This window comes from Drosophila grimshawi, unplaced genomic scaffold (genome assembly GCF_018153295.1).
Source record: "Drosophila grimshawi isolate 15287-2541.00 unplaced genomic scaffold, ASM1815329v1 contig_44, whole genome shotgun sequence".
NCBI classification, from domain to species: Eukaryota; Metazoa; Arthropoda; class Insecta; order Diptera; family Drosophilidae; genus Drosophila; species Drosophila grimshawi.
The window spans coordinates 2,201,005-2,213,801 of NW_025063240.1; the positions used below are offsets into that span (position 1 = coordinate 2,201,005).

The window sequence follows — 12,797 nt, forward strand, 5'->3', positions numbered from 1 at the left end:
TATAACTCACACATTTCCTTTTATGTTAATATATTTTCAGAGAATTTTCAATAAAAAATAGAACACTAATTAGTTGTGTTTGTTTATCAATCGTTAGATAATTCTAGTTGCTTAAACTTTGCCTTGACAGTGTTCCAACTGCCAAAATGGAACCTCAGGCGTTTGCCTGACAAATCTCATATATGACAAATTGCCGTATCGCTGACAAATTGGCATCTCAATTCTGCTGTCAACGGGCAATTTAACTTATTCCCACTCTTGTAATACAAGGTTTCTGCTATTCACTGCACACATCACATTAAGCGACGAGTTGACAACCAATTTTAAATTATTCACTACACTTACTTGTCCTTATCGAGCTGCACAGAAACCAGACCAAACCGCAACCAGCCATGTACTCTCGTCCATCTCTTGTAGTTCCCGCCGCTTGTCGTATTGGAAATTGTAGTTTGTCAACAACATTTTTCTGTATTTTTCATCCTCATCCTTATATTTTTCTTTACCACTCACTGCATTTACATTTGCACTTTTACTTTTAATACCCTATACTGTAGAGTAGAGATTTGCTTTACTTTGCTTAAGCGGCAGTGGAAAAAACTCGGTTTCTTTTAATTATTTATTTAAATATTTGATGTGAACTAAAGAACATATCGCAATTTTTAAAAGAGATTTAAAAAAATAAATAAAAATTTAATTATTATTAAAATTATAGTTACAAATTAAAATATAAAATGTAAGTGAATATTGAAATTAAAAGATAACAAATAAATAATATAATAAATAAAATAAATCAGTAAAATTGTCCAACATTTATTGCAACATTTGGCGAAAAGCATAAAAAACCCAATCAGGCCAACAATTGTTTGGAACAATTATTGGAATATTGGATAATTGTTAAGGCCAACAGCAGATATATAATTTACGGAGTGAAATATAAAACATTAAAATAAATAATTCATAGATTATGTACAAAACGTTTTATATAATTCGGAAAAGGGTATTTCACACCTTTTACCTTTTTGGTTGCATACTTTGCGGCTGCGGTGTAAAATCGTTTTCAGCGGTTTGTGTACATACTAAACAAGAGCGCAAATGGTTTTATTTTAAAGCGAGTCTGACAATTTCATTCTTAATTGCACTCGCATACATATGTAAATACATATTTTTTATTTGGTCACTAGAGACTGAAATTCGTTTGGTTATATAGATTTATAGCTAGTATACGAACGCCTTTGTTACCAATTGTGTTGTCTTAACTGATATCTTGAGATTTATACTGCTGGTGTTTTATAAATGTGTGTGTTAATGTGTACATCTTATCGGATTGTTATTGCTTGCAACTGTGCTTTAATCTATGCCCGGGAATTACTCTGTACTAAGATAAAGATAAAGATAATATTGTCAATAGGTCTCAAGTATTTCAGCTTGAATTTGACACGTTCAGTTGTTTTTCATTGTTCGAACGCGTTAATTCACAAGGCGGCCGGTCTCCAAGTGCTTGAAGGGTTATAAAAGAAATGTGCGTAAGCGATAAGGTTTTAAAGCGAATTTAAGCTGGCACTTGAGTCACTTGATTACCAATAAAAGTCCCTGCGAATCTTTTCGTTTAACATTAAATAAACGTGCATTTAATGTGATTGAAGCAAAACGAACTTTAATGAGGCAGCCAGTCAAGTTTATTTATATATTTATAAATATATCCTTCCGAACATGATTTACATTTCCAGTTTGCATCATTGAAAGTAAAGTTGAAATTAAAAGTTATCTGCATCAATTCATTGCTTATTTCATTCCGCATTCTATATACATATCTCAAATCATATCTTTGCATTCGAGCCGATTTAAATTATGTTTAGCCTACTTTATTAGGTGCTGTGCCGGCATCGCGCATACGAAACGTTGATGACAATATCTAAGCTATTTCGGCTAAGCTCGAAACAATAAACAATACAAATAACAATAACAACACCACCGACTGGCATTCAAAATGAATTTGGCAAACGCCAATGAAATATTTTAACGCTTCATTAGCAGAGGCCAAGTAAGGCCAGCCGAAACAAGAGTGCAGGCAGAAATAAAAAATAAAAATAAATAAATAAACGTGACGTGTCTCAGCGGCCTAACGCCCAAAGCCCCTCACTATTGCACCCAAAGCAAAGGTATTCGCCATTGCAGCTACAGTGTTGCCCATTCATATATATATTTGTTTGAAACATTGTTTATATACTCGTGCAGTTACCTGCTTGATCGACAATTTGGCACTTGTTGCCTTTTGGTTGTTGTTTTGCTAGCTTTTTACTTTGACTTTTTTATGCTGCCGCTCGCAACTCGCGTGCCTTAAGCACTTGGGGTCTTTGACGTTCATCGTTGCCGCTGCTGCTGCTGCTATTGCTGCTACTGCTGCTGCTGCTGCCGTCTATATTGTCAGCGTCAGCGACGTTGTGGGTCTCATTTTGAGGGCGGTTCATTCAGATTCAGTCGGTCGTGGAACGTTAAAACGCGCAAAACATTGTCGAGCCGGCGACGTTATCTGAAATTTTCGGAAACTGTTCTCTAAGTCTTCCAAATACAATCAAATATTAAAACAATCAAAAACCTTTGACCATAAAAGATAAAGATTTACAAAAGGTGCTTACGTATATACAATTTTTTATTTTTTTATGGTACAATACAGTTATTATAAAAAAATACAAAATATTTATAGTACTAATAATTCTTCAATTAATACAACCTAATATTAACACAATAAAAAAAAGCATTTTTAAAATATATATACATAATTTTTAATGTATATTATGTTTTACATATTTATAATACAATACAATTATTAAATGAAGATATCTAAAACTTCTTTTAAGTGTTAAAGTTTAGAGCAGTTCTTGAAATGATTCACATATATTTGCTTGTTGAGCCTTAAACTTTTTGAGTTTACTGTTTTATTTTACTTATTGATGTTGGACATATAAACAACTCAAAGTCTGTTTAAGCATTTTTAATTAACCTATTTTCAAAATAAACAACTTCGTTTGTGTTTGCTCTCATGCTACTGTTGAACAACTTATCTTAAGCCGATATTTTATATAGCCGGTAATTTTATATAGCGTCTCTCAACCCATTAAAATAATTTATTACCCAGAAAAAGCATATACAAATATTCAATCTTCTAACAACAACTATGCTTAACTTAAGTAAATAGTTAAGTAATATATAATAAATATGTATCTTAAATCGATACGAAAATATCCTATAATATTATTAAAATTCTCTATTAATCAGAATATGAAATCATAAATATTAGTTCTTAACTCAAAGCACTTGGTTAAACGAAAGTCAATAGCTAGGGTATAACGACTCTATATCTTGAACCAGTTCTCCCGGTACTCCCATATAACAACCAACAAAACTAAAGCTTCCAATATACAATTTGAACTTGTATTGAAGCCAGCAAAACTAAATGTCATGTGATTTAGACAAATTGTGCTGTGCAATAAATAAAAACAGAAATGAACCGAGGCAAATGGCGCAAACTTGTCGGGTCAGTTTACGTTATCGGTTATAATTGCAAATGCATTTTGACGGACCGGTGTCAGGTTTATTGCCGGCTATGCCAAACGAAAGTGACAACTAAGCTGAGATAGTCTTACAAACTAGGCCAACAACATGGCTGTGTATAGCACCTGAATGAGTCAGCGTAAAGATTGTTATCGACAATTTGAAATATTTATAGACATGCATCTTATCGAGAACTTGACCTGTTGTTACGTGTGTAACAAATGGATTTGTTATTGGTTTAATTATTGCCACTCTGTAAGTTCTCACGTGGGTTGCACAGGCGTCTATTTAGCTGTTCAGTAGCTAATCTAAAGAATTGACAAGGTCACATAGTTGCAGCGGCATCTGAGCGAATCGTTGAGATAACTTGATTGGATACTAATGATCTAGCGGAACCTCTCTCCCTCTTTCTCTCTCACTCTCAATATTTCTGGCAGTCAATTGAAATGTACTTTTTTTACTACTGATTCTTTCACTTAGCTATTGTTCTGTTTCTCTATCAAATCACAAGTTCTAGGGATTGCGAACAAATCGAACATTTTGTACTTTGCTCATACGAAAAGCTTTGCCAATAAATGGACAGATTCCGATATCATCGACATCCACATCCGGATCTAGTTTTGTTCCCCTTGCGTTGCATTGAATGGTTGATAAACAAATTCTATTATAATGACACAAAAACATTAGCAGCCTGAATTCCAAAGAGTAATTAAATATGTATATATATATATATATATAATTGTGCATTTACATTTTGTATAGCCCAATTATTTATTTTGTGAAATACAGGCATTTTTCAAAACATGGTTGTGACAATAGCAATATCTAATCGTGTGCTAAGGCAACAAAAATATATATATTTTAACTGAATGACGCATGTAGAATAAAGCTTGGCTTCTGTACATGTCGGCAAATTAAAGTAAAAATAAAATTGAACAGCAATAAAGAACAGTTTAACGCATCAATAAACTTTGTAAATATTAAGTGACTTCTTACTCTTTGTAATTATTAAACACCTTGCCTCAATATAAATATAAGAAATAGTTTTTAAAGAATTATCTAGAAAATTAGTTCACTTTTACAACGCACTATACTGTTTAGGAAGTACTCTGTGCAAAGAATAACTTAATTGTTAAACATTTAAAATTAGCGTGCTGCCTTTGTTATCTTTACTTCAGTTCAGTTCAGTTATAAAACACTTGAGTTTCTTTATATTATTTTTACTCACCTAGGTTCACTTAAGTTCTGGGTTATGCAACAAAAAATACTTTTCCTAAGTACACTTAACTGATACTAAAAAGTTGCAGCTGTTTTAGGTTGTTGGCATTTAAATCACGTATTCGCCATGTAGGTCGGCAAAATTTGTTCTAGGAACTTGCTTAACGAAAAAAAACAATGTCAACTTCAAGACCGCAGGCAAACATGTTTAGCTTAATAAATTAAATAATACAAAATAATTGAGTTACTAAAATAAGCAAAGCTTTTGAACTTTATGCATTTAAGAGCTCATGAAAGCTTTTTAAAAATGTTTAATTTGCATATTATATTCAACACCTGCACAAACTGAGGCACAGGTGTAAAGTTAAATACAAACTGAGGCACAGGTGTAAAGTTAAGCTCTCTACAAATATATTTAGCCATATAACATCTTTAGAAAACATGTCTACATACATCGTTTTCAGACTGGATAGAGCTGAATAGATTACAACCACGCAATGCTTATTAAAAAAAGTTTTTTGTTTTCATTTCAGTGGTTCTGACCAAAATGTCGCCCAGCAAGCAGCAAGAGGCGGACGAAAGCGAACACGATCCTCAGGTGGTGGTCACTACGGCAGGTGCCACACACAGCATACGAAATGATCGCAGTTTGTGGCGAGATTTGACAGCCTATTGGATACTGGGTCTGTGTAACAATTATGGCTACGTGGTAATGCTGAGTGCTGCCCATGATATCATTGATCAGTTTAATGAGAAGGTAAGAATAATCATGACAAATGTTCTTATAAATAAACTAACTGATACTCCATTTTAGCCAGAGAAAGATCCCAATGATGTTGCTGATAATGAACGCCAATGCCATTTGGTATCCACAGGTGCCATTTTATTGGCGGATGTTTTGCCCTCGCTGTTTGTCAAGATACTGATGCCCTTCGCCCCCTTTTGGGTTAAGTGAGTTTGTATTCATTTATTCTTATTTGCTAGTTATCCAATCGCTTGAATTCTGATATCAATAAATTGATTCTGAATAATGTTTTGCAAGAAAGAATAGTACTTTTGGGAAGCATTCTAAAGAAAAATACTAAAAAACCACATCATTTGAGAGTTTGGTCAAGATACTTTGTTTCACATAAGTTCTCATCTTTTAACTGATATCTGTCATATAATATAGTGCCTTAAAATTCCTGCTGAAAAATTAATAAATTATCACGATAACTTAAAAAGGGAGATTATTTTTAATTTTAATAGACAGATGATTAAAAAGAAATAAGTAATAAATAATAATAAAACCAGTTCTTAAACGTTTTATTCAAAAATTAAATTACCCTTTGCAAGGACAAGTACATTAAATAAAGTCGAAACAAAAAAACAATGTTTTTAAATTTATTTAACGAGCATGCATGCTGTACTATCATACTATATATACTTTACTAAATTTGCTATAAATATTACTATAATAAATATATTCATTTTGAGAATGAGAATCTTACCAACATTTTTAAACAATCTGATATATTTTTCGTACAGTGTACGCATTGGCACTGCGATTTTGTTCTCGGCGGCTGGATTTCTGCTGGTTGGCTTAGCAAATGCCGAATGGATGGCGTTGCTGGGCGTGGTCATTACATCAGCTAGCAGTGGCATTGGAGAGGCTACATTTCTGGCGTACTCTTCGCGCTTTAACAAGTAAGCTTTTCAGTTAAATTTTTAGATCTTAACACGATTTTAACTGCATATTTTTCTTACAGAAATGTCATATCGACATGGTCATCGGGCACTGGCGGTGCTGGAGTCATTGGTTCACTAAGCTATGCCACGCTGCGATCTCTGGACTTAAGTCCACGCGATACGATGCTAATCATGCTGATCTTCCCCGCTATCGAAGCCGTTGCCTTCTGGCTGTTATTGCGTCGCCCACAGGTTTTGCCTGTGACCACAGTGGAATCCACCGAGGAACTCATTAGCGATGATAAACCACTGGTGGGCTTCAAGGAGAAGATGTCCTACATAAAGCATCTGCTCAAATATATGCTGCCGTTGTGCTTGGTTTACTTCTTTGAGTACTTCATCAATCAAGGCCTGGTCAGTCATTGCTTTTAATGATATTTTTACATGCGTATAATTGGAGTATTGTTCCTTTACAGTTTGAGCTGGTATACTTTGAAAACATCTTCCTGGATATGGCTGCTCAGTATCGCTGGCTCAATGTGGATTATCAGATAGGCGTCTTCATATCGCGCTCATCCGTCAACCTATTCCAACTGGACAAGATATGGTTGATGTCCGTGTTTCAGTTCATTAACGTTATCTACTTCCTCACGGAAGTCATTTGGTTCTACACGCCCACCATTTGGATTGTGTTCGTCATTGTGCTGTGGGAGGGACTGCTGGGTGGCGGTGCCTATGTAAATACCTTCTACCGCATGTCCAAGGAAATACCACCGGGTCGCCAGCAGTTCGCCATGTCCATGGTCGTCCAATCGGATTCCTACGGCATCGCCCTCGCCGGATTCCTGGCCATACCCGTGCACAATGCGATATGTGGATTGCCAGCTGCGGTGCGTAGCGTTGTTTGGTGAAATTACAGGACATAGGAACATAAAAAGCGCTCATACTGAGCTATTGATTATGCCTTTAAACTAGCTAATGATTGTGCGTGTGTGTATTAATAATTAGTATTATCTAAATGTGTGTTAATAAGTGTGTGTGTGTGTGCCTAACTGAGGCGAAAGCTTTTTAGTTAATTTCTGTGTTTATTATTTAGTCACTTAGCAAATAGTTTAAAAGAATACTTGACCACAAATGAAGTGTACTCTAGAGATAAATATTTTACACTTTAAAACAAAAAATAATAATAATTATATTTCAATAAAAACATAATCAGCTGGGAAAATACTTTAAACACAATGGCATGATCGCCAGGTGTGATTAAGGTTATCAACCAGCCGTCAGACCATAAACTCAAATGCTGCTTTTATTTAATTCGAGATAACGAGCCAAAATGCCCGCAGCATTGTAATAATAACCCCAAGTTGTTGTAACAAAGCGATAATCAGTTTATATGGCAGCAATTATTCTTTTACGTCGTTAAACGCCAACTAGATAAGTAAATTAGTTGATAATAGAAAACCAAGCAATATTAAAAACCTTAATAGACAAATTTAACCCAGTTAAGGAGACTTTGAATATAATGTACCATAATGACCGGGTCTGTAGATAAGATACACCATGGGCTCAGAGCCTCTCAGCCCTGTACAGGTATTCAACATGCACACCTGCGCTCAGGGCTGCATACAATGCTATGACATGTATCGCTATGTGATCGGGTTCATTAAACATGGGCCGACTTCTTGATGACACAACTGTTCAACGGTGAGATCACCATTGATGAAGTGCTGGAATTCGGCATCCTTCTGTAGTTGTGCCGATTTTACCAAGGGCAGATAAACAATCACATATTTGGAGTAACCCTTTTCGTTGAAGATATTATGCAGCTCGCCATAGCATAGCCACAGTTCCTCCGACTCTATTTATAACATCCATAAACTAGTTGGACAAGTAAACGATAATATTCTATTAGCGAAATGCTTCGACTTACAGTTTCATGAAAATCCGGGAAAGCCAAGTTGTAAGAGTAAAAAAAACAGTTGCCCTGTTAGCTGTATATCGTGTACGTCGTATAAATTGATATTTACCAGCTAAATCTTGAATTTTGGCTGTAAAAACGACGTCGCCTTGATATTCTGCCGTCAAACAGGTTAATGGAATTTATTATTATCATTAACCAATGGAGTCGAATCACTGATCTACAACCAATAAATATTTAATTAATATACCCAAACATGAAATTCCCTGTACTATGATGTAAAACGTAAAGCAAATAAAAAATTATGGTTACAGGTTAGCCATAAAAATATTGGCCCCCCTCTCACCTCTTTTTCTATTTTACGGTGCTGCTGTATTATTAATTCATCACGATTGCCATCATTATGTTCAGCAAACTCAATGAGTTTAAAAAAGCTAGTAAAATAAAATCACGAAAATATTTCTTCAACATTTTAAGCACGATTTAAAGCCTTTCTAGAAAGTCAGATAGCAAACAACAATAACAACAATGCTTCGAGTAAAAAGAAAATGTCTAAAATTACTAAACGGGAAATTAGCGGACTACTCTGATAAACACTCGTTATACTAAAGACAGTGGTAAAGAGAAGGGGCAAGTGGATATAATGGGATATTATTTTAAATAAAACCGTTTTTAAAGATTTAAGGTGTGTTATCATTTGTTATATAAACAAGAATACTGAAACCTTTATTTACCACACATCGCAGTTGTCAAAACAAAAACAAGTAAATTATATCATTCATAATTTTTTTTTGCCAAAGACTCAAAACTTTTTCTAAGCATCAAGTTTTTTATCAGAAAACTTCGGTTATATCAGAGTTAATAAATAATATAAAATAATAATAAATCATTTAATAATAATAATAAAATATAATTAATAATAAAAAAATAATAATAATAAATAATTAAATTATAAACAATAACAATTATAATAAAAGGATTAATATAATTCTAATAAGAAGATCAATTAATTCAATATTCGACATTGAGCCCTAAAAGTGCGCCACATAAACCGCAATTGCATTTACGATTTGATTTTATTTTTAAACAGAGCCGTCAATGAACAATTGTCTATTTTAGTGCTTATTCAAACAGCGGTTGTTGCTTTTGCCATATAGTCGAGCTTATACGTAACTTTAGTGCTGTCTGCTAATCGCTGAGCAGCGCTCGAGTGTCTGGCAAGATTTTTTCCAATGCGCTGCTCAGTCGGTTTGTAACTGCCGCATGGAGCGGTATTCGAGCGGCATTCGAAAATTTTAATATTTACGAAAATGCGCGTCGTCATCTTATCAGCACTTTTACTTTTGCTCGATCTCAGCTGGGTTAAGGCGAGCGAGAAAAATGAGACTAGAACTGCAAACAAACTGCCCAATATAATTATTGTAATGGCTGATGATATGGTGGGTAAACTAAATCACAATCAGTTTTTGAATCAACAACAGTTCGTAATACATAAACAAAAATAATCATAAGTCGTATAATCTATAAGGGTTTCGATGACATTAGCATTCGCGGAGCACGCGAATTTCTAACGCCCAACATTGATGCATTGGCCTACCATGGGCGCCTCTTGGATCGCCTCTATGCACCGTCCATGTGCACCCCATCTCGCGGAGCACTCTTAAGCGGCAAATATCCTATTCATACAGGTGAGCATATCAAAAGTAATGATTAGTATTATTATAACAGATGTATCGCACAGGCACACAACATTATGTGATCGGAAATGAGGAGCCCTGGGGTCTGGCGTTGAATACTACTCTGATGCCGGAAATTTTCCGTGAGGCAGGTTACTCAACCAATCTAGTTGGAAAATGGCATTTGGGATTCTCACGGCCGGAATATACACCCACACATCGGGGCTTTGATAATCATTATGGCTATTGGGGTGCCTACATCGACTACTATCAGCGTCGCTCCCAAATGCCATTAGGCAATTATTCCGTGGGCTATGATTTTCGACGCAACATGCAGGTGGAGTGCACAGATCGAGGCGTCTACGTCACGGATTTGTTGACCAACGAAGCGGAGCGCATAATACGAGAGCAGCCGGCCAAGGAGCAGCCCCTATTCCTAATACTCAGCCATTTGGCCCCCCACACAGGCAATACTAATAAACCATTGCAGGCCCCAGAGGAAGAGCTGCGCAAATTTACCCACATCAAAGATCCAAACCGGAGATTGTATGCAGGTGAGTTCTGATCGAGTTTTAGTAGCTATCTTAATAAGCAATACTTTTAGTTAGCTGTAAAAATAAAAGCAAAACAAGCATCTCTGACCCCATTGAGTACATATACTCATGCATCAGCTCAATCAGCGTCGTCAGATGAGAATTGATTCAGAGTTGATTTACAGACGACCTAAATCTGGAGTTCAGGTTCTTGAATATCATAGGCAGAAGCAAATTTTCTGTCTTTGACTCTATCTGTTTCCCAAAAGATGTATGAATATTGAATCCAAAAGAGGGGTTCGAACATAAACGGTAATTGAAGAGCTACAGAAACTTATTTTTGGTGCATATTTGTTTGATCAATTTTGAATAAAAGCAGCTTGCAGCGTAGTGAGTAAAAGTACAATGAACTCGAACTTTACCAGAAATGCACTTCATTATATAAATATAAAAACGAAAACGATTCATATTTACAAGAAAAACATCCTTGCAATTTATAAATATTTTTTGTGATCATAAATCTTTAATATAGGGTACCCACTAGTCAGTCGTAAATACAGTAGCTAATCTTATCTACTAGGCGGCCATTCACCCCAATTATAAGCTTGTTCATACCTGTTAACCGAAATTATTTTTATAGCCATGGTTTCCAAACTGGATGAAAGCGTGGGCCGAGTAATAACCGCATTGGCACGCACAGATCAACTGGAGAACAGCATTGTGATATTCTACTCGGACAATGGAGCCCCGTCTGTGGGCATGTTTTCCAACACGGGTTCGAATTGGCCACTAAAAGGTCAAAAGAATTCGCCATGGGAAGGTGGCCTGCGTGTTGCCGGCGCCATTTGGAGTCCATTGCTGAAGGCGCGTGGCAATCTGTTTACGCAGCCCATCTATGTTGGTGATTTCCTCCCCACGTTGGCGCATGCTGCCGGCATTGAGCTGGACTCCTCCCTGCATCTCGATGGCATTGACTTGTGGCCGCAGTTGTCGGGGCCAAAAGATGCTCCGCATGTGCCGCGAGAGATTCTGCACCAGCTGGACGATGTGTGGCGAGTACAATCGTTGTTCCAAGGTCAGTATAAGTATGTGAATGGCACAACCTTGGCTGGCCAATTTGATCAAGTACTCACCTATCGTGAGCTGGACGACCTGGATCCGCGTGCCTCCCGCTATGTGGTGGAAGTTCGTAACTCACCTGCCTCTAGGGCGCTTGCACGCTACGATCTCCAGCGGATTACACAAGCTCGCATCAATACAATTAGCCGTTCTGCAGCTGTCATCTGCTCTGACATGCAACGTGGTTGCAATGCCTTATTGGAGGAGTGTCTGTACGATCTCAGCACCGATCCATGCGAGCAAAATAATCTAGCTTATTCGAAGCAGCACTCAGAAATTCTGACATCCATGAGGCAGCGTGTTCAGCAGCTGCGTGCTGGAGCTATGGCTCCGAATAATCGTCCAAGCGAAAGGGATGCAGATCCCAGCTTGCACGAGTGCACATGGGATAACTTTGGGGTTAAGGCTCGTGGCTCAGGTAAGTAACACCTGTTTAAATAATTTAATATTATCACTAAATTCTTATTTTGAAATAAATGTTTTCAGTGCCTCTGGAGTGCGATTTCCATGGAACTCCTTGTGGCGCCGATAGCCAAATGACGCCTCCGACCAGAAACGCTGCAAGCTGTGGCCAAAGTTGCATTTACACCGCCGCCGTGGCGAACAAAGTGGCCAAATCAGCTGTTTTTTCTTTCGCGGCTTCTACCTTAAAGCGCTTTTCATTTTCTTGAGCTTAACTTGAGGCTTGGCCGTTTATTTCGATAAGAAATCGCTGGCTATGATGATCATATTTTAATACAATTCTTTACAATTGTTGCAATCACTTTTATTGTAATTGAAACTTTTCAACGTACATTTGTATATAAATGCAGTAGAATAATAAATATGAAATACAATGAATTCAAAATGCGATCGGTTGGCCGTTAATTTCGATAACGACTGCTACCTTGGAGAGTTTTATTATCGAATATGTGGAAGCATTGACTGGCTGCGTGGCAGATCATTCAATTTAAATTAATTATTGAATACCTGTTTTGTTGCAATTATTGTTATTATATCCCACATTCGACCATATGTGCTTAAACATATTTGTGACAGTTGCTAAACTTTATTATTGTGTGCTAATTGCTGGAGAGCATTCGAGCTGGCCAGATATGTATACCCTTCCCGCGG

General features: G+C 36.5%; 2 protein-coding genes and 1 pseudogene across 3 annotated transcripts; 2 read left to right on the forward strand and 1 right to left on the reverse strand.

The window, feature by feature from the left end:
* Window positions 1–1,442: 1,442 nt before the first annotated feature.
* Window positions 1,443–7,736, forward strand: LOC6557831 (battenin). 2 transcript variants are annotated; one of them, XM_032742522.1, is made up of 6 exons: window positions 1,443–1,519; window positions 5,304–5,527; window positions 5,585–5,721; window positions 6,298–6,456; window positions 6,519–6,852; window positions 6,915–7,736. In XM_032742522.1, exons 2-6 carry the CDS (start codon window positions 5,318–5,320, stop codon window positions 7,347–7,349), a joined length of 1,275 nt encoding a protein of 424 aa, XP_032598413.1. In that variant the 5' UTR covers window positions 1,443–1,519; window positions 5,304–5,317; the 3' UTR covers window positions 7,350–7,736. The 2 variants fall into 2 exon arrangements, with proteins under 2 accessions (XP_032598413.1, XP_032598410.1); XM_032742519.1 differs by lacking the exon at window positions 1,443–1,519 and adding an exon at window positions 2,482–2,628.
* Window positions 7,737–7,972: 236 nt separating this feature from the next.
* Window positions 7,973–9,097, reverse strand: LOC116806482 (annotated as a pseudogene).
* Window positions 9,098–9,604: 507 nt separating this feature from the next.
* LOC6556762 (arylsulfatase B) lies at window positions 9,605–12,528 on the forward strand. The gene is made up of 5 exons (XM_001985459.3): window positions 9,605–9,795; window positions 9,885–10,044; window positions 10,098–10,586; window positions 11,206–12,102; window positions 12,171–12,528. The coding sequence occupies exons 1-5, from the start codon at window positions 9,667–9,669 to the stop codon at window positions 12,353–12,355; spliced, it is 1,860 nt and encodes a 619-aa protein (XP_001985495.1). The 5' UTR covers window positions 9,605–9,666; the 3' UTR covers window positions 12,356–12,528.
* Window positions 12,529–12,797: the final 269 nt, after the last annotated feature.

What these genes read in the sequence shown, in the direction of transcription:
- LOC6557831 (XM_032742522.1), top strand. Translation starts at nt 5,318, where the DNA reads ATGTCGCCCAGCAAGCAGCAAGAGGCGGACGAAAGCGAACACGATCCT. An exon ending in TTGATCAGTTTAATGAGAAG is followed by an intron (nt 5,528 to 5,584) that starts GTAAGAATAATC and finishes ACTCCATTTTAG; the next exon opens with CCAGAGAAAGATCCCAATGA. An exon ending in ACTTCATCAATCAAGGCCTG is followed by an intron (nt 6,853 to 6,914) that starts GTCAGTCATTGC and finishes GTTCCTTTACAG; the next exon opens with TTTGAGCTGGTATACTTTGA.
- LOC6556762 (XM_001985459.3), top strand. Translation starts at nt 9,667, where the DNA reads ATGCGCGTCGTCATCTTATCAGCACTTTTACTTTTGCTCGATCTCAGC. An exon ending in AAACCGGAGATTGTATGCAG is followed by an intron (nt 10,587 to 11,205) that starts GTGAGTTCTGAT and finishes TTATTTTTATAG; the next exon opens with CCATGGTTTCCAAACTGGAT. An exon ending in GGTTAAGGCTCGTGGCTCAG is followed by an intron (nt 12,103 to 12,170) that starts GTAAGTAACACC and finishes AAATGTTTTCAG; the next exon opens with TGCCTCTGGAGTGCGATTTC.